Source organism: Diaphorina citri, unplaced genomic scaffold, assembly GCF_000475195.1.
Source record: "Diaphorina citri unplaced genomic scaffold, Diaci psyllid genome assembly version 1.1 scaffold505, whole genome shotgun sequence".
NCBI lineage: Eukaryota > Metazoa > Arthropoda > Insecta > Hemiptera > Psyllidae > Diaphorina > Diaphorina citri.
Genome location: NW_007377940.1, coordinates 59,700 through 81,519, shown reverse-complemented (window position 1 = coordinate 81,519; position 21,820 = coordinate 59,700). Strand labels below are relative to the sequence as shown.

General features: G+C 35.1%; 1 protein-coding gene and 1 long non-coding RNA gene across 2 annotated transcripts in view; both read right to left on the bottom strand.

Moving 5' to 3' along the window:
- Positions 1-9,107: 9,107 nt before the first annotated feature.
- Positions 9,108-10,154, bottom strand: LOC113467581. Its single transcript, XR_003391611.1, has 2 exons — positions 9,626-10,154; positions 9,108-9,592 (listed from the first exon to the last, which is right to left on the bottom strand). It is a non-coding gene; the product is annotated as an uncharacterized LOC113467581 (long non-coding RNA).
- Positions 10,155-14,861: 4,707 nt separating this feature from the next.
- Positions 14,862-21,820, bottom strand: part of LOC103509509 (mitochondrial ornithine transporter 1) — a 10,717-nt gene continuing 3,758 nt past the window's right edge. Inside the window, exons 3-7 of the mRNA XM_026823825.1 lie at positions 21,373-21,617; positions 20,874-21,023; positions 20,330-20,510; positions 16,687-16,842; positions 14,862-16,143 (exon numbers count right to left, since the gene is read on the bottom strand). Coding sequence (XP_026679626.1) covers positions 16,025-16,143; positions 16,687-16,842; positions 20,330-20,510; positions 20,874-21,023; positions 21,373-21,617 — 851 coding nt within the window. The 3' untranslated portion in view covers positions 14,862-16,024. The remainder of the gene's footprint in view (positions 16,144-16,686; positions 16,843-20,329; positions 20,511-20,873; positions 21,024-21,372; positions 21,618-21,820) is intronic.

Genomic DNA, 21,820 nt, shown 5'->3' with positions numbered 1-21,820 from the left:
ACAATTCCCGGTTTTCCAGTCTGGTAGACACCCTGAGTATACCATGAGATCGGGGTTTGAACATTTTTCAAAACGCACAATCCGCGGTCTGGCATTTTGTGTTTTCCACTCCGCGGAGTGAGCAGTTTAGCCTTCTTTCTTTTGGTGCTGAATGGCCGATTTCGGCATTTTAGCTTTTGCATAAATTCAGTCCGCGGACTGAGCTATTTACAGTTGCTTAATTGTCGAAATTCGGGGAATGAGCATTTTGCATTTTTTACTCCGCGAAGGCGCGAAGTGAGCTATTTTTTCGCTCATTGAGAGAATTCGGGGATTGAACCTAACAGATATACCTGCTTACTTACCAAGGTTTAGATTTTTCATTTTCATTTGACGTCACCATTTTTCTTTGTTCCTAAATATTGTACCTTCTGTTTTGAATGAACAAACCAGTGAAAAAGTGAATACATACCTGCCTCTATTAATTTAGTTGAAGTTAAATACAAGTGGCTCTTCTTCTTTTTCTAGATATAACTTTATGTTGTCCTTTTCCGGATACATGTTCCAAATTTGTTAAGTTAAGCAATGTCTAGCGAAGTCAATAGCTTCGCAATGGGTAACAAATATTTACATATTTTTTTAGGCTTTGAAAAATTCCCTGACTTTTTTGGATTTTTGTCAATTTTTTGAGAAATTCCCTGACAATTCCCTGACTTTTCCAGCCTCCGTGAAATTCCCTGTAGGCTTTGAAAATTTCCCCTAATACATTTCTATAATTACAGCGCCACAGGCGAATTTTTTTCGAGAAAATATGAGTTGCCCCTTCAAAATTGCATACTTTTTTATGGACCGAAAATTCTTTTTTTTTAGGCTTTGAAAAATTCACTGACTCTTTTGGATTTTTGTCAATTTTTTGAGAAATTCCCTGACAATTCCAGTCTCCGTGAAATTCTCTAACAATTCCCGGTTTTCCAGTCTGGTAGACACCCTGAGTATACCATGAGATCGGGGTTTGAACATTTTTCAAAACGCACAATCCGCGGTCTGGCATTTTGTGTTTTCCACTCCGCGGAGTGAGCAGTTTAGCCTTCTTTCTTTTGGTGCTGAATGGCCGATTTCGGCATTTTAGCTTTTGCATAAATTCAGTCCGCGGACTGAGCTATTTACAGTTGCTTAATTGTCGAAATTCGGGGAATGAGCATTTTGCATTTTTTACTCCGCGAAGGTTGGTGCTGAATGGCCGATTTCGGCATTTTAGCTTTTGCATAAATTCAGTCCGCGGACTGAGCTATTTACAGTTGCTTAATTGTCGAATTTCGGGGAATGAGCAGTTTGCTTTTTTACTCCGCGAAGTGAGCTATTTTTTCGCTCATTGAGAGAATTCGGGGATTGAACCTAACAGATATACCTGCTTACTTACCAAGGTTTAGATTTTTCATTTTCATTTGACGTCACCATTTTTCTTTGTTCCTAAATATTGTACCTTCTGTTTTGAATGAACAAACCAATGAAAAAGTGAATACATACCTGCCTCTATTAATTTAGTTGAAGTTAAATACAAGTGGTTCTTCTTTTTCTCGATAGGTATAACTTTATGTTTCCTTTTCCAGATACATGTTCCAAATTTGTTAAGCTAAGCAATGTCTAGCGAAGTTAATAGCTTCGCAATGGGTAACAAATATTTACTTATTCCAAAATAAGCATTTCATTCCCTAGGCTCAAAAAGAAAACTAGATTTGGTTTAAATTTAAATAGATTATTTCTTTTTATTTATTTTTCTTCCATTCCACATAAAAATAAATTAAAAGAAAACTAGATTTGGTTTAAATTTAAATAGATTATTTCTTTTTATTTATTTTTCTTCCATTCCACATAAAAATAAATTAAAAAAACAACAACATAATAAAAATTCGTTTCACAGATTGCAAAGCCTTCGCATGTCAAACTTTTCATTTTCTATGAGATACGGGATAAGGAGAGAAGTAAAATGGTTCAATAATTTATCAAATTTAATTCAAGCGTGCTTTGGGATACACTTGTAAATTTCCCCATATTTTTACAATATTTGTAGCTATGGGTTTTGGAATGTTACGTCTGAGTACTAGTGACACAACCTTTACAAATAATTTTAATTCACTGAACTATCATGCTAAAGTAAACAAAATCTACAAAGAAATAAAACAGAACAATATATGGACAGTTATTTTTGAAATATAAAAGGTAATTAGAAATAAATATTTTCTTAGATTAAATATATAAATACATATAAAAAAGAATGCAGTAATAAACATTATTCTCTATTGAAGAACAAACAGATTGTAAAGGTCGCCATCAAGAACTGAGTAGGTGATGAAACTCATCAATATTGCCCCAAAATTCCAAGCTTTCTATCAAAAATAGAGTAATGTCTATTGCACTCTTCGAATAATTTTCTAGGTGAAAAGAACAAACAGATTGTAAAGGTCGCCATCAAGAACTGAGTAGGTGATGAAACTCATCAATATTGCCCCAAAATTCCAAGCTTTCTATTAAAAATAGTAATGCCTATTGCACTCTTCGAATAATTTTCTAGGTGATCCTTACACTCTTTTTATCCTCCTGAATTTATCTAAATCCTTAATCAACCCAACCACCCATAAAGTAAAGTAAAAGAAAGTAAAAAATGAAATAAATTAGTATGAAATTTAGAAATAAATTATTGATTTTGAAGCAAAAGTTAATACTTGTTTCAGTTGGTTTTACGATGTATCACAAAGTACTAAAAGACCTAGGTGCTAAACTATTTCAAAGAAAAATTTGGTGTATACAGGAGAACTACAGTGAGTTTTTACAAGGTGATGTTTTTCAGAGAGCGTCTAATGTTGGTGTAGTGGGCAAGACGCTGACCTGGTAAACAGGAGGGAGCTGGTTTAATTCCAGCCGACTTTGTCGACTTATTGCTTGCACTCCCGTGAAGGTTATAGGCTATTTTCCGGTTCGTTTTTGTTAAGCTACGCCGAGCAAGACCACTAAATGGATGAGTGACATGAACGGTCATACCTTAAGGATTTCGGCTAGTACAAGAAAATCATCATCTTTCTGGGAACATGTTATCTTGACATTTGAGCATTAGCGGTTGGGTGGAAGAGCTACTCCAAGAGAACCTTGCAACCTCAAAAATTACTATCTTTTTAATTTCAGGGTAAGTAAGCAAGTATTAATTAGAAAAAAAAAGCTCACCTGGAAGTATCATTATCAACCAGAACACTGGCCTCATCCAGACAAGGATACAACGACCCATCCTTGGGTTCCAGAACAGATATCTCCTTCACTTCCATGGATTCTACCAGCTTGCTACGTATCTCGTCTTGGAAACTAGACTGTTCCTCAATGTCTTCTTGGTCCATTCCTACTTCATTAAAGGATTCATCTGCAAAAGATTTGTCTGTCTCCTTTGTAAATAATTACTATTACACATAATTGAAAGCATCACATGATACAATAAGATAACAAAAGTTAATTTTTATTGTCTATTATTTTAAAAAGTAATCATGCTAGCAAACATGGATATCTCTTTTCCAGAGTCAAAGTTGTATTAACAGACACCTATTGCCATTGAAATCATTGAATGTACTAACATTGTTTCTTCTTGAATGTACTTTCTACTTGTTTCTACTTGTTTCTACATTGTTTCTACTTGAATGTACTTCAACAACAAACACTAATATTGTTTCACTAAAACCCCAACACAGATCTTTTTTCAAAATAATAAAGGCTCCTACATATCGTTAGGGATTACAAAATTGGTATTGATCATATCATTTCCCTAATCATGGTTAAATTTGGATATTTGGATTACAAAGAAAAAAAAAGTGATGGTGCTTTGTGGATAATTCTCAAAATTAAAATACTTGGTTAAAATAAATTGAAATTCAATTTTTATATAAGTACTTAACGTGAACACTAAGGTTTGCATGCATAAATCTAACATGTGAAACCCTGAAGAAATAATGAAACTTTTTTTTTGGACAGTTGAAACAATAAAGCTCTTGGTTTTCACAACGGTGATTCTGTAACTCAAAAATTTGAGTTAACAAATCTTATGATTTTAGTGACGTACCTAACTTAATGTTTCTAAAACCCAATTTTACAAATTACTTTCGTCTTCCTTAAAAAAATATTAAATAAAATAATCTTGTATCTGACTGCTCGGTTGCCAAGTGCACTCAATCAAATACGAGATCCTTTATTTGAATATATTTTAAGCGTTGACAAAAGTAACGGTAAAATCGGACCACTGTCCAATCAGTAAACGAAGAATCTACGAGTGGTTGAACGTTAAAATAAATTAAATGTAAAACAAACGTTTGAGTAAAATAATTGAGTATATGACATGAGTCTTGCTTGGTTCATTTCCACACTTGATTTTAAGTGCAAAGGAACGTGTTGCCAGTTGAACACACATGTTAGCAAGAAAATTCACAATGGCAACACCGCCTTTCAAGTTACAAAAAAAAACAGACTATAACGACTATCCTAACGAATTTCGTTGCCAGCACGAATTTGTCGTTATTCTTTGGTAAAATTGTGAATCAAAAGCTTTCATACAAGAGGGATCTCCTAAACTCAGTCCGTGCCCACCTCTATGGCCGAGTGGACAAGAGCACTGACTCTCAACCCGGAGGTGTTAGGTTCGAATCCCGGTCAGGACGGAAATTTTCTAACCAGACTTTTCCATTCTTGGATAGGCGTGTATGTAAAAGAATGTGCCTTGAAGTATTGCAAAAGCGGTGCCGACGTACCTTTTTTTTCCAACTGAGTCTCTTTCAAGTTAAACAGCTTTACTGATGGTCATATTGTTGGGACATTGGCCCCAAAAAAGTCGCTCCATCAAATCATACTTTGCTCAGTTATTCAAATATTCACGAAGGCACCAAAGTTTTAGTAATATTGTCCCAATAAGATATACATCTACCTTCTTCTAGAGATCAAAGACAACTCTTTTCCTCACAACTCAATTTTCGTCTGTATTCTAATTCTTGGATGAAAGCCTCCAATGATGAACGATTTTGAACGATGCCGTATTTTCCTCACAACTCAATTTTCGTCTGTATTCTAATTCTTGGATGAAAGCCTCCAATGATGAACGATTTTGAACGATGCCGTATTTTTTTACTCAAGCGAAGTTTTTTGAATTCAGTTCCTAACTAATTACAAAATTAAACATTGCATAAGATACTTTACAAATCATAAAAAATGGTAAATTTTCTAGAGAAAAAAAAAATCTAGTTTTTAAACTGTAGTGCAGAAAGTAACCGGTACAAAACGAAAATGGGAAATTAATTTCTTTGCCGTATTTTTTTACTCAAGCGAAGTTTTTTGAATTCAGTTCCTAACTAATTACAAAATTAAACATTGCATAAGATACTTTACAAATAATAAAAAATGGTAAATTTTCTAGAGAAAAAAAAAATCTAGTTTTTAAACTGTACTGCAGAAAGTAACCGGTACAAACCGAAAATGGGAAATTAATTTCTTGAATTTGGATTCATTGATATGTACTTGAAATTGTTTATGAAATTTCTTGCGTTTTAATTTTGGCTGGTTAACGCTCTAGAGGGGGTAATAAGGGCAATATAAGAGATTTTTGTGGGAGATTTTGGTCTTTAACAGGCTTAAAATAAAAAAAATCCAGGCCACTAAGCCAAAGAAATGTAAACCCTAATAAATCGAGAAGAAAATCAAGAATCTATTAGGACCCGTAAACGTAAGAGACTAGTGGACTGGGAAATACCTGAAAGCTTCTTTTTGACTACAGACCAACCTCCACCTAGGCAAATGGAGTACCTAGTATGTACACATAGAAGCATAGAACACAAGAGCCAAAGAAATGTAAACCCTAATAAATCGAGAAGAAAATCAAGAATCTATTAGGACCCGTAAACGTAAGAGACTAGTGGACTGGGAAACACCTGAAAGCTTCTTTTTGACTACAGACCAACCTCCACCTAGGCAAATGGCAAATGGAGTACCTAGTATGTACACATAGAACACAAGATTGACAAAAAATAAATGGTTAAGTATTTTTTAAAACGTATAGTATCTAAATCCAGGCTCTAATTTTGTGGACTACTTTCAGAGGAGCTCAAGAAAAATGCCTACAATTTTGTGAAGTCAGCGAAACTAGATTTTCGTAAAAAAAAAAGATAGGTAATAAATTAATTTTGTACGACTATTGATTAACAAGATTTTTTAATTACCGTTTTTACAAAGGATAATGTACACAAATTGAACTAGACTATTTTGTTGTTAACCTACAAGACACATTTTTTGCTTAAAGTAAAAGAAAAATAGAGATGAAACAAACTTGAGTCGTATATTAGAGCATGAAAAACACAATACTAATCTCCTAAAAATCAAGAATAATATTATAATCACAGAAATAAGTTAGTGTAGTAAAGACAAAATAAGGCAAATAATTGGTGATTTCTTAAAAAAAGAATAAACGCCCTCGCGTGAAAATTCATATACAAAGGGTGCAACAGAATCGGAATAAAAAACACTTTTAAAGTTTTTTTTTTTTGAAAAAAAAAAAAAAAAAAAAAAAAAAAAAAAACATAGGGGTCTCTTTCAACAGAACTTCAATTTTGGTGCACATTGTAAATGGACTAGATATTATGTTCTAGTTTAAATTGGGTCATTTTTGGCTTAGTTTGTACCTATTTTGAATTAACCTAGATACCTAGGTAAGATAAGTAACTTCATAGCATATTTAATTAACAAATGTTTTCAAATCCAATCAAATCTCATCTTCAAAACCCAGGCTTATGTACAGAAAACATCAGGAAAAAATATTCCATTGGATAAAGTCACATACTTATGTGGCAAACACAAAGTTCCCAAATTATCCCTCCTTTTGTTCTTCTGTTTTGGTATTGAATTGTGATGAATGTTGAGGTGGATGAAATGGCTATTTCATAATACAGAATAATAAAATCTCTTATCAGCTCCCAGCTCTTTCCCAGTTGTGTGGCTATAAAGACTCGATAATATTCCATTCAAGTCTATGCAGATGTGTGAAACCAATTCAGATATAATTATTTTTTTATCCCGAATTCTGTTACACCTTGTATAAAAATCATTTGATTAAAATATTACAAAACGTTCTATAGGTATTTTACAATATCTACAATGAAATAAACAAGACCCTAAATCTAGAAAAATAAATTTAAAAATGGACTTTTCATTTTCATGTTACCCATGGAGAATTTCGCAGTATGATATGAAAAACAACATTCACTGACCACTTGCATTACACAACATTAAACGAATAATTTAAGCTCACTCTAAACCTTACTCTGACTGCTGACAGAATTTTAATCAACTCAAAAGAACAAACGTAAAAAAAAGAAAAAAAAAAAAAAAAAAAAAAAAAAAAAAAAAACAAAGTATGAAAAAGTGTCAGACAGAAAGACTTGGTATAGCACGGAAAACTGTAGACACCAGCCTTAGAAAGTTCTCTTTTGTTTTGCACACTTCTAGTAGGTATATTAAAAACTGTAAATTTGGTTAGGGTTAGAGCTAAGTAAATCTATTTCGTAATCGATATTATTCTTTCTGTGAGCATATTTTCACTTTCTATTATTACCTACCTAATTTTAACGCAGCATAGTCAGCATAGTACGGACCGTATCTCCGTTAGTACACAAAGAAATCCCGACGCAGATCGCAGATTCATACAGGGGAGCACCAACTTCACTAGTGTGGTGGTTGTCTCGGCGGACTTTGGATCAGGAGGTTGGTGGTTCGAGAACAAGTACTAAAACCAGTTCGCCAAGAGGCGGATGGATCGAGGAGCAACTAAGTATTCCTCCTTAACAAATTAAATCCTATCTACGAAGCAGACTTGCCTGCGCCAACCTTTATTCGACTAAATTAAGGCACTTACAAAATATGAACGTTTGGAATGTATAGTATATCACTAGATAGTTAATCTTAAAATTAAGTAAACATGTTTCCTTCTAAGTAAGTTGCTAGAGAAATGGGTGGTAAGGATGGACGAGAAAAGAGTGAAAGAAAATGAAAAAAACGGAAAGGGTGTTTTTAGTTAGTGGTAATGATACAACGCTGTACAATACTCATAAGGTCGTGATTTCCGTGGAGAGAATTAGCCATATTTGCATGGCGAGAAATACAGCCATATTTCCATGTGAGAAATAGCCATACTTCCATGACGAGAAATAACCATACTTCCATGGTAAGAAAGAGCCATACTTCCATGACGAGAAATAACCATACTTCCATGGTAAGAAAGAGCCATACTTCCATGGTGAGAAATAGCCATATTTCCAGGGTAAGAAAAAAGCCATACTTAAATGGCGAGAAATAGAGCCAGCCATCTTTCCATGGTGAGAAATAGCCATATTTAAACGGTGAGCCATACTTGATACTTCCATGGTAGCCATATTTTAAGTACATGTGAAAATAAACGTAACAAATAAACTACTCTCCCCACACTAGATAGTTAATCTTAAAATTAAGTAAACATGTTTCCTTCTAAGTAAGTTGCTAGAGAAATGGGTGGTAAGGATGGACGAGAAAATAGTGAAAGAAAATGAAAAAAAGGAAAGGGTGTTTTTAGTTAGTGGTAATGATACAACGCTGTACAATGCTCATAAGGTCGTCATTTCCGTGGAGAGAATTAGCCATATTTGCATGGCGAGAAATACAGCCATATTTCCATGTGAGAAATAGCCATACTTCCATGGTAAGAAAGAGCCATACTTTCATGGTGAGAAATAGCCATACTTCCATGGTGAGAAATAGCCATATTTCCATGGTAAGAAAAAAGCCATACTTAAATGGCGAGAAATAGAGCCATCCATCTTTCCATGGTGAGAAATAGCCATATTTAAACGGTGAGCCATACTTCCATGGTAGCCATATTTTAAGTACATGTGAAAATAAACGTAACAAATAAACAACTCTCCCCGATCTACGGAGGGTTAACATGAGACTATAAAACCGGGAGTGAAGTGTGTTGAGTTTTGTACGACTATTGATTAACAAGATTTTTTAATTACCGTTTTTACAAAGGATAATGTACACAAATTGAACTAGACTATTTTGTTGTTAACCTACAAGACACATTTTTTGCTTAAAGTAAAAGAAAAATAGAGATGAAACAAACTTGAGTCGTATATTAGAGCATGAAAAACACAATACTAATCTCCTAAAAATCAAGAATAATATTATAATCACAGAAATAAGTTAGTGTAGTAAAGACAAAATAAGGCAAATAATTGGTGATTTCTTAAAAAAAGAATAAACGCCCTCGCGTGAAAATTCATATACAAAGGGTGCAACAGAACAGGATCGGAATAAAAAACATAGGTAGTGGTAGGTAGGTATATCCTTTTATCTTCTGGATACTAAAAAGTCGATTAAATATGCTACTGTTTTCAAAGATTAAAGAAGATAATGGTCGTATAGGAAATGATACAGCCAATGTGTTTACCGGGCCGGTCGGTCGAACTGGACCCGGTAAGTCGCGCGAGTTCAGATTTCAACAAAGGCGCCGTGCATCACAATGATGATGTCGAGTCTGAACTAACAAAACGGAGTCAGGATTTACCTATATATTCCTGTATGTCTATATTGACTTTACCTATACATTTCAGGCCTATTCGGGCAGGATAAACAAGGTATATTCTATTCTATTCTATGTCTTGCTCAAAATTAATGTTGAGGAGAGATGTTGTTGTGTAAAGAAGATGAGAAATTTACCTTCATGCGACCTTTGGGAAGAGATTTTTGTCCTTCCATAATGAAGATGAAATAAAGGAGCAGCATAAAACTTCATTCGAGGCAATGACAAAACGGAGTCAGGATTTACCTATACATTCCTGTATATCTTGCTCAAAATTATTGTTCAAGCAAGATGTTGTTATGTATAAGAAGATGAGAAATTTACCTTCATGCGACCTTTGGAAAGAGCTTCTTGGATTTCTGGAGGATAGAGATTTACAAACAACTTATATTTGCAATTTCTGTTTGCTTAAATTTAGATCTGGGAAGCTTCCGGCAACTTGTATGTTGAATAAGAATGTATTAAATTTAGATTAGATTTAGGCTTAAAAAGAGGACGGTCCTCCTCATCTTGGATAAGATTGCCCACAAAATAGGATCCGACTCGGACATGTGTTTACCGGGCCGGTCGGTCGAACTAGACCACCCGGTAAGTCGCGCGAGTTCAGATTTCAACATAGCCGCCGTGCAGACTGTTGGTTGTCATTGGTGCAGCGCTAATTGTTGCTGTTGCTGTGGCTGTGGACGGTATTATCGAGACAAAATTGGGTCTTTTAAATTTAGATTAGATTTATGCTTAAAAAAAGGACGGTCCTCCTCATCTTGGATAAGATTGCCCACAAAATAGGATCCGACTCGGACGGGTAAGTAGAAAATTGGAATTTGAGCCTTAGATGTAGGGAAAAACAGCCCTAAAACTCGGGTTAAATACGAATCTGTGTAGGTAATAAATGATTTGTACCTAATTCTGATTAAATCTGTGAGTGAAATTAACAAAAATCCAGAACTAGTTCAAATAGTAGAAAAGCTAAAGGAACTTTTCACAGAATTCGACGAAGTTTAGGTCCTAGTTATATCTGCATAGTTCTCTTTCTGAAGTTCTGAAGAATTTGATGGAATTTTTTACTATAGTTATTTTTGAAGAGTTTGGTCATGTTAAGTTTATGCTACGAGCAGTTTTCAATGTTCATGTTTTTTTATACCTAAAACTCGGGTTAAATACGAATCTGTGTAGGTAATAAATGATTTGTACCTAATTCTGATTAAATCTGTGAGTGAAATTAACAAAAGTCCAGAACTAGTTCAAATAGTAGAAAAGCTAGAGGAACTTTTCACAGAATTCGACGAAGTCTAGGTCCTAGTTATATCATATATCTACATAGTTCTCTTTTTTGTTGTATTCCTGTAGAACTTGATGGAATTTTTACTATAGTTATTTTTGAAGAATTTAGTTTAAGTTTATGCTACTTAATTGAAGCAAAATTTATGAGCAGTTTTCAATGTTCATGTTTTTTTATCGATCCTCAGTCATGCTTGTCTGTGCTTCCGAGGTGGAATCGTTAAACAGCATTTTTGATTTTTCTTCGCCCCTGTAAACAGAAGATAACAAAATATTATTTAATGTTCCCCGCAGAGTCTCCACTGTCACTGACAAAACCACCCGGAGGTAAAACATTGTTGGACTGAGTTGACACGATGCCCACTTCTCCATAGTCCTAGATAAAATGATAAGCAAGGCAAGAAGAAAAGAAGGAAATACAACTCTGTATGATAACTGAAACAGCCCAAAATGTCAAAATATTGTCAAAAAAACAAAGTTCGCTTGTCAGAATAGATTTCCACCTGCTTGTTTTTCAGCGTGTTCTGAAGAAAATTACTCAGGTAGGATCCTGAAAGGAAAGAACCAGGTTGAAATACCAAATTTTCAGATCTTATGTTACTTCTAATACTTATAAAAATATTACTCTCTAATACCTATACTCAAATAGCTCCAATACTTAAAAAGCTCAGAAGCTCATGAATAGGTACACAATCATTTTTTAGCCCCTTTTTCTGATCTTTTAGGGCTACTACTTTTACTAGGGGAATAATAAAATTTAGATGGGTATGGAGATAATAAAAAGAGGTCCTGGCCTAGCGAAAATTGGCCACTTAATCGATGTTGTGATTTATTTCTCCGATAAGTCTAGTCAGTTGGCAAAGCATGAAGCATGTAAAAAAGCAATTATACAAAGGCAGCAATTTGTCGTGAGTTCGATCTTCAGAAATAGGATCAATTTTTTGTAATACCTATATAATTTTGAAAATTAATCAAAACCAAGGAATCTGTCATGGAAAACCCGGTGTACTAGTCCTAAGAGGTTTGCAAATCGCGAACATCAAAAGAACAACTTTCTGTTAGGAAATCCATTTTTCAACTACCAAGATAGTACATAACAAGAAGGCAAGTACACAATAGAACTCTAGTACCATTAGACATCATATTATTTCGATAAAATATGAGCCGAGTAGGTACTAGGAAAAAACTCACTGTTCCTTTAGCTACCTACTGAAATGTGAAATGTTCAGATTTCATTATTTTTTTCATACAAACAGGGAAAAGATGAGAACATAATTCTTAGAAAAGAAAGAAAAAATTTCGCATGATAGAAAAAGTAGAAAAAAGTTTGTAACATCTTCCGTCAGACAACGGCTCTATACTTATATAGCCTTGAAATATTTTACGTAATATCGTGGCTTCAGCAATTACACAGTTCGTCCAACTTTTGCAAAGGTTAATGCGCGCCCTGCACTTGTGGTTAACCTTTATTTGAGCTCTAATTAAAATGGAATAGAAGAGAAATTAACACAATAGAACGGAATAGAATATACTTTCCTAATCCTCGTGATTTAGGATTAAAATTAAAACGGATCCCGCAGGACAGATTAATAAAAGAAAGGAAAAAATTAATTAAGCCTTGGTTATATTTTTGTAACATCTTCCGTCAGACAACGGCTCTATACTTATATAGCCTTGAAATATTTTACGTAATATCGTGGCTTCAGCAATTACACAGCTCGTCCAACTTTTGCAAAGGTTAATGGGCGCCCTGCACTTGTGGTTAACCTTTATTTGAGCTCTAATTAAAAGAGAATAGAAGAGAAAATAACACAATAGAACGGAATAAAATATACTTTCCTAATCCTCGTGATTTAGGATTAAAGTTAAAACTGATCCCGCAGGACAGATTAATAAAAGAAAGGAAAAAAATAATTAAGCCTTGGTTATATTTAAAATAATGGGAGAAAAGCTGATTTGAAAATGTCGAAAAACCATGAAACTCTATTTCACGTTAATATAGGCCGGGCGGCACTTCCAACTCTTGACGTTCGCGCGCCTCCCGGCACACTTAATAATAATAAAAAGGTAAATAAATGAAAATAAGAATAAAATGGGAAAATAAATAACAAAACATGCTTATTTTATTTAAGAAACAAAACTAACAAAGTATTTTACTTGTATCACAAAAATTACGGCGTAAGAGTATTACAGTATCTTTGGCAAATAAAATGACACTAGGCCCCGGGTTTATAGTGCCATGTTAACTACTGGTCAAATGTTAACTATTGGTCAATGGAAGTCAACATTCATGTTAACATTATAGACCCGGTGGTCACGTGTCTAAGGCCGGGGACTACAGTTATTTTTGTCTGGGCTGCTAGTCCTAGATAAAATGATAAGCAAGGCAAGAAGAAAAGAAGGAAATACAACTCTGTATGATAACTGAAACAGCCCAAAATGTCAAAAAATTGTTTTAGTAGCCCAAAATGTCAAAAATAGCCAAAAAATCCAAGTAAATAAAAGAAATACCTGAAGACAAATCACCACAAAGGAGCCCCCCATCTAAAGGAAACATGTCCATTTCAAACAATTCAAAGTACAAAAGGAAGTCGAAAAATGTAATCGCGGAAGAATTTTGCGAGCCCTACTAACATCTAACTTCTAGACACGAAATTGACTATGAACAAACTTCAACTGTGACATCCTTCTAGACAAGTTTTTCTATCTCTCCCTCTTCTGTCGTGCTTTTTTTACTTTCTTTATCGATTCAAAACCTATTTAAAGAAGGTCGCTAGCTATTTACCTACTTTGGAATGGATCTAACCATCATCAAACGCGATGGTCGGGTTGTGAACGTCAAGAGATATCGAATGAGTTTTTGAGGAGCAGAAGGGATCGGGTAGTATTAAAGATAACACCTTTAGGTGAGTGTCACTGCTCTATACCATTTGAGCCAAAAAGGGGCTAAGCTAAGTTTTTTCCTTTTTTTTTACATTTGAAATAGGAGACACTTCCTATCCGAGTGACTTTTTACCTATTAGGTAGGTATGAGAAAAAGGTTTTCAATATTTCATAGGAGGTATATAGGTACCTAACGGCTATTTCCCAAGAAAGTTCAAGAATAAAATGCTGTACAGTTTTATTATTATTATTACCTGTTAGCTACTTAATTATTATTACTATTAGGTACTAATATTTTTCTTTCTTACCTTTTCCATTCGTACTCGTCCCGCTATTCATTCCAATGGTGGTATGGATGTCAAATTCCTCAGACATTAAGATTTCTACCTTTCAAACAATTTTTTATCTTTCTAGAAAAGTACTTTAATCTACTTTATAGTCAAATTCTGAAACAAAATCATCGTACATTTTATTAAAGTCAACAATTTTTTTAAATGATTTTAGGTACTTTTTTTAATCTAGTCATGGAGTCTATGAGGATTTATAGACAAACACATTACAAGCTTCTTTTTTAGAAATTTCCCTCACAAGGCCTTCATCCCGCCACACTTTCTTACAACAGTCTATCATGCTGGAATATAACTGGGGGTAGGTTTGCATTTTGACTTTAACGGTGTCCAATGGTTGTCCCACATACACTAGGGCGACGCCTCCTGTGGGATGAAATCAATTGATTCATTGAATTAAATATGGAAACATTGCCTAGTGCCCGTGCTCTGAGATTAACATTAATCAAGTTGGGTTAAGCAATCTGATTGAAACGTTTTAAAGGTAGGTAAACTTTAAACTTGCTAGCCTAGTTAGCTTGGTTGGTAGCGCGTCTGCCTTCTAAGTGCTAGACCGCGAGTTCGATTCCCGCCCGGGGCGGATTTTATCCTGAACAGATAATGTTCGTTCTCGGAACGGCTGGCTTTCTCCTATCCAGTCTTCCTTCTCTCTTCAATTTCGGGACGAACTATTGGTCAATGGAAGTCAACATTCATGTTAACATTATATAGACCCGGTGGTCACGTGTCTAAGGCCGGGGACTACAGTTATTTTTGTCTGGGCTGCACTGTTTCGTATGAGATCAACTTTCATTGGTGTGTCCAGGAGATTCAATTTGTAAACAAGACAGGAGAGCTAGTATCTGACTGATACAACCCTAACATCATCGATGGTTGGGTAATTGCCTTACGTTAGTTATAACGTACGTTATATCGTAAGGCCAACAATTACCCAACCAAAAATGTCGTAAGGGAAATCCTTTTTTCTTTCTTTAATAAAAGTGTAAGCCAGCATAATAGAAAAAGGTCCTCAGCCTTAGTGTTAAAAATAGTTAAAATAAATGACAAGTTCCTGAGATAAATTGGTATTGGTAAAAGTCTACACTCTACAGCTTACATCAGTGGTACCTTTCACGACTGTAAGTAGTGAAAGTCTTACGATTAAATACCTTAGTTACTCACTTTTTGAAATACCCTCTCTTTTTTATTTATTTCTATGCGTTTACACACTCACACAGAAATGGGAAAAAAGCGAGAAAGTGGGGGTTTCAAGTAACGTCAGATAACTCTTTGAACACGAAAGAAAAAAATATGAAGTTCACTCTCACGCTATGATAAATCTAGTCTCACGAAAATAATAATAAATAGCTGATTTTTCCATTATTTTTATTTCTTTTATCCTCAAAATAGTAATTAGTGCTTTTAATCCTGCCCAAATAGGACCAAAGCATTCTTTTATTCCAGCAATAAGCTACTACCACTACTGTCGTCATAAATAAATTTCATGCCCCGATTGGGATTCGAACCCACGCCCTTACACTTACCAGGAATGATAGGCACTCGCCCTGACTATAACTATTATGCTAACGTTCGTATAGATTCATTGAACCTACGTATTTTCTTTTCCATGTCACCCGAGAAATAAAATAATCCGGGACGAATTCGGCAATTCGGGATATTTTAATGTCTCGGTTGGAATGGAACCCGCGACCTTCTGGTTACCAGGAGGGTACCTACTTTTACCGCTACACCACATTGGTATTGATATAAGTCTATAAGTAGGGCCATTGGTATAACAAACGCCCTATGTCACTGCGACCTGGTTGGATCTTTTGTGACTAAACCACTAAACCGCTACACCACAGAAGTAACCAAGAAGTTACGGAGGTTGTCCAAACAAATCAGTGCTGTCAGTCTCTGCTGTCTACGGCTAGAGGAACAAAGTGTTCATAATTTTCTTGGAATATTCGTAGACTAAAAACAACACGGCAGAGGCTGGAATAGTTCGGATCAGAGTTGGTTGCAAGCCGTTGTATAACGCAAGAACGCCTGAAAACGGAAACAAAGTTATTAGGAAAAAAGTTAATCGTTCCCAGGAAATAGGGCCTATGTAGTAGCAAAAATAACATAGACCCTTCTTCATGGGATTAAAGTAGAGGTTTGATAGAAGGAACCGTAACACCGGAGTCTTATCATCCCGAAATCAAAGAGAGAAGGAGGACAGGATAGGAGAAAACCAAACGTTCCGAGAACGAACCTCAGTTCGCCCCGGATCTAGCGCTTAAAAGGCAGACTGGCTACCTTCCAAGCTAACTAGGCTGGAGATATATTACAGTCAAACCTGTCTAATTGGGAATCAACTTGGACCCGTAATTTTTTCTACACTTATCCAGGTTTCCCAAACACAAAAGTGTTTCCCAATTACAGGGGTCACGATTTTCCCCCCGTTTATCCAGGTTTCCCATTTAGACGGGTCCTGCTTAGACAGGTTCGGCTGTTACTATTTAGTTATATTACACAAAGGATATCTAAATTACATAAATTTAAATAGGTTCGGCTGTATTTTATTTCTATTTAGGTACGAGTACTCACCTTCTTTTTTCACAATGTCCGTCATTTGTGTGACAAAGTTGGCGGTGTTCTGCTGAGAGCTAGCTTGTACTCTGGATTTAATCACATCCACTGGAAATATTACTGTCCATAGGGCAATACCACCGACACCTCCTGCGGCCATAGTTGCCAGGGCACCTAGGAGAAGATTCATAGTTAGAATAGGATATACCTTGTTTATACTGCCAGCATAGGACTGAAAAGTCCCTTTACTCTCGCAGTCTAAACAAGGTTTTCTATATTCGATGGGTAATAAATCCCATATGTATAACATTTTTAAAGAATATATAGAAAAACACCCTTTAAAGACCATTTAAAAATAAAATAAGACCCTTTAAAAATAAAATAAAAAAAAAGTTAGGATTTTCAAAGGAATTTTAATTGTGCTAAGCATGGTTGTTGGTCACAATTGTCGTTCCCCGAATAAAACCAATTTTATGACTTCACTTGGACTCGAACCACCAACCTCCAGATCTGTACACCACGCTAACCACTACAACAATGAAGTGGTTTATGGAAAAGAAAAGACCTTAATTAGACTCGTTTGTTTATACTGTGCGGAGAGGACTAAAAAGTCCCTTTACTAAATGGATAAAATTAAAAAGTTCTTATTAGAACCTACTTTGTAGTTGGTATACGTGAGAATAATTAGATATACGAGAATAATTAGATACCTATACGTGAGAATAATTAGATTAATTATAATTAGTACAAGGTGCTACATAAACATTTTAGTTTGAGTAACATTATCATCTTACAATCCCCAAGTTCATTACTCATTGATAACAAAGTGTCTTAATTATTTCGTCGAACACTGATAACAATATTGAATGATAACAAAAGCTAGGTGAAATATTTTACAATTTATAAAATTTGTAAACAAGTACATACTCAAGCCTAACTTTGAAAAATATTGAGTTGATAAGTTGATTATGAAAATATTGCACGAGGTAATCTACGTAATATATAAAAATGAATATTTGTTTGTTTGTGTGTTTGTTCGAACTTTATGCCTGGCCAAACCGCTCATCCGATTGCTATGAAACTTTGAGAACTTATTGCTTGCACTCCCGTGAAGGTTATAGGCTATTTTCCGGTTCGTTTTTGTTAAGCTACGCCGAGCAAGACCACTAAATGGATGGGTGACATGAGGTTTATAGAGTAAAAATTAAAGTTATCCAATTTCAATGAAATTATTTCCTACAAGAACGGCCATGCCTTAAGGTTTACTAGCAGAAATCCGGAGTGAAGCGACGGATTTCGGCTAGTGGGAAATATTATTTCCTAATTTCCTAAAAGCTATAAAACAGACAGTTCAATTCTTTCCATTTTGAAGATGACCATTATTTTTTTAATAATTGCATTTTTTTTTTTCAGAAAAATTGAGACATTTTTACCGTTCTCATTGATAAAAGAATCTTGGAACCTTTTTTTTTATTATTATTATTTTTTTTTATTGGTGTGATTAATACAAATTACGAGACTAATAAGAATTTAAAGGCACTGATTGATAACATTTTAATTGTGTCATTTATCACTCATAAATCGATTTAAATTAAGTAGGTAATTTGTTTCCGTTAATGACGAAAAATTGCGTTCTAAATTTTCGAGAACAATCATGTTATTATAATTCCCTTAAATGCATCACCAGACTCATAAAAAAAAAAAAAAAAAAAAAAAAAAAAAAAAAAAACAACACACCACGAAAAAAAAAAAAAAAAAAAAAAAAAAAAAAAAAAAAAATCTCGATAGGCTCTTGTTCGGAAAGTAACCTCTAGGTGAGATTTATCACGCGGTCAAATTCGGGAATAAATTATGATAAAATTCCATACCTTGGCAGGGGCTGAACCTGCGTCCCCCTGTTTATCAGGAAAATGCCTTCACCACTGAGGCAAGTTAATAGTTAATCTTAGAGGATGGCATCATGAGATGCTGAAATATGTTGACTCTTTTCAATCACTAAAGTTGTTTATTTAGTCAAGTGAAGACATATTTTCTTCTTATTTAGTAGAGTTAACCTTAATTTATTGATGGATGACTCAGTAGCTTTGTGAAGTTCCATATGAATTGAGATGAAATAATAACTCAAGTGAAGAGTAGGTATAAGTCATTATTTCATCTCAATTTAACCTTAATTGATGAATGATTAGGAAATACGTACCACATTCTTCTTTTGGTTTGTCCGCAGGAGCTAGTAGGGTCCTCGTTGCTTCATAACCTCCGAAGAAGACAAAATAGCCGGGCATTTCCCGGGCTACTGTGGGCCCAAACCCTTTGAACAGACCACGGAGTCCATCTTGTCGAATAATTTGCTTGGTTAAACCAAAGAGGCCCAGGTTTATCTGAAACAATTAGATAATATTGCATATAAAACGAATGTACAACCAGTTCTACTTTTCGGGAATCAAAGTCGAACTCGTCACAATCGCTTCTTCAAAAGACGCACCTCAATTATTTGTGTGGTTTACAGAAATAAGAAATAGCCTTTGATATTAACGTAGCTTAATACTTCCACTTGATCGTATCATTGTTTTTATTATCTTTGATCACCAACCTCATTTGTGTAGTGGTTAGCACGGTGGACTCTGGACCTGGTGGTTGGTGGTTCGAGTCCAAGTCATAAAATTTAGCGTACTATATTGAGCGGGTAAGGACATTTGTGACGAGCATTTATGCTTAACACAATTAAAATTCTTTTAATTACCTTTGATGTGTTGCAAAACGTATTTTGGCACTAAAAACTGACCATCGAAAATTTGACCCGATTACATTATTTTCCTTCCTATAGGATAAGGAAAGTAATAAAAATTGAAAGAAAAAAATGGGGTTAATGACCTTTTTCTAGAATGCAAAACTAGCTTTGTCTACATGTCTTTTTGCCGTGCGTAGCTTTGATCAAAGGCCTAGGTTTAGAATAAATTCTATCATCTTTTTTTTGTGTACGTAAATAGACTCACCTTTTGTACAGATGGGAAACAGAGAGGTTTGCAATGGGGTTAATGACCTTTTTCTAGAATGCAAAACTAGCTTTGTCTACATGTCTTTTTGCCGTGCGTAGCTTTGATCAAAGGCCTAGGCTTAGAATAAATTCTATCAACTTTAGTTTGTGTACGTAAATAGACTCACCTTTTGTACAGATGGGAAACAGAGAGGTTTGTAAATCGCGAACAAAAAAAAAAAAAAAAAAAAAAAAAAAAAAAAAAAAAATCTCGATAGGCTCTTGTTCGGAAAGTAACCTCTAGGTGAGATTTATCACGCGGTCAAATTCGGGAATAAATTATGATAAAATTCCATACCTTGGCAGGGGCTGAACCTGCGTCCCCCTGTTTATCAGGAAAATGCCTTCACCACTGAGGCAAGTTAATAGTTAATCTTAGAGGATGGCATCATGAGATGCTGAAATATGTTGACTCTTTTCAATCACTAAAGTTGTTTATTTAGTCAAGTGAAGACATATTTTCTTCTTATTTAGTAGAGTTAACCTTAATTTATTGATGGATGACTCAGTAGCTTTGTGAAGTTCCATATGAATTGAGATGAAATAATAACTCAAGTGAAGAGTAGGTATAAGTCATTATTTCATCTCAATTTAACCTTAATTGATGAATGATTAGGAAATACGTACCACATTCTTCTTTTGGTTTGTCCGCAGGAGCTAGTAGGGTCCTCGTTGCTTCATAACCTCCGAAGAAGACAAAATAGCCGGGCATTTCCCGGGCTACTGTGGGCCCAAACCCTTTGAACAGACCACGGAGTCCATCTTGTCGAATAATTTGCTTGGTTAAACCAAAGAGGCCCAGGTTTATCTGAAACAATTAGATAATATTGCATATAAAACGAATGTACAACCAGTACTACTTTTCGGGAATCAAAATCGAACTCGTCACAATCGCTTCTTCAAAAGACGCACCTCAATTTTTTTGAGTGGTTTACAGAAATAAGAAATAGCCTTTGATATTAACCTAGCTTAATACTTCCACTTGATCGTATCATTGTTTTTATTTACTTTGATCACCAACCTCATTTGTGTAGTGGTTAGCACGGTGGACTCTGGACTTGGAGGTTGGTGGTTCGAGTCCAAGTCATAAAATTTAGCGTACTATATTGAGCGGGTAAGGACATTTGTGACGACCATTTATGCTTAACACAATTAAAATTCTTTTAATTACCTTTGATGTGTTTCCTAGCTTTGTTGCCTCTTCATGAGCGGCTTGTAGTTGTATTTTGAGAAGTTCTGTCGGGCACAACGTGAATGATGAGAAGAAGGAGGCTAAACACCCTGCAGACGCGTTGGCTAGTATACTCATGTCTTCCACATTCTGAAAACAATAAGGGAAGATTTTCGTCAAATAACGTTAAAGAGTTCAGTTAAAACGGGAACAATTTTGGTTGCAAAAACTCTCTAATGTTTACCCAAGTGTTCCTAGTAAAACGAAGCTTAGCCATGTTTAGCCCTGTTAAGATTGTACACTTAGCCTCCTAAATAATTGGGTTACGAAATAAATTCTGATTATATACTTTTTTTTCCTTCGTCTTTGAAATCTAGACATGGTAAAATGTCTTCCTATGATAGGCCATAGTTTCCAGTCTCACAACTATTCATTCTAAATAGATGCGGCAATAAGTAGGTCTCCAAATATTAGGGGTGTTAAACACAAATCAACCAACCTTTGTGCCTGTCGAAAGCGAAATTATTTTCTGGCAAAACCCATAGCAGGCAAATAGAACAGAATTTTCCGCCACATTCGCCAGAATAGCTGGAATTGTGCCCGCATACAAGCCCCTCACAAGGCCTTCATCCCGCCACACTTTCTTACAACAGTCTATCATGCTGGAATATAACTGGGGGTAGGTTTGCATTTTGACTTTGACGGTGTCCAATGGTTGTCCCACATACACTAGGGCGACGCCTCCTGTGGGATGAAATCAATTGTTTCCATTGAATTAAATATGGAAACTTTGCCTAGTGCCCGTGCTCTGAGATTAACATTAATCAAGTTGGGTTAAGCAATCTGATTGAAACGTTTTAAAGGTAGGTAAACTTTAAACTTGCTAGCCTAGTTAGCTTGGTTGGTAGCGCGTCTGCCTTCTAAGTGCTAGACCGCGAGTTCGATTC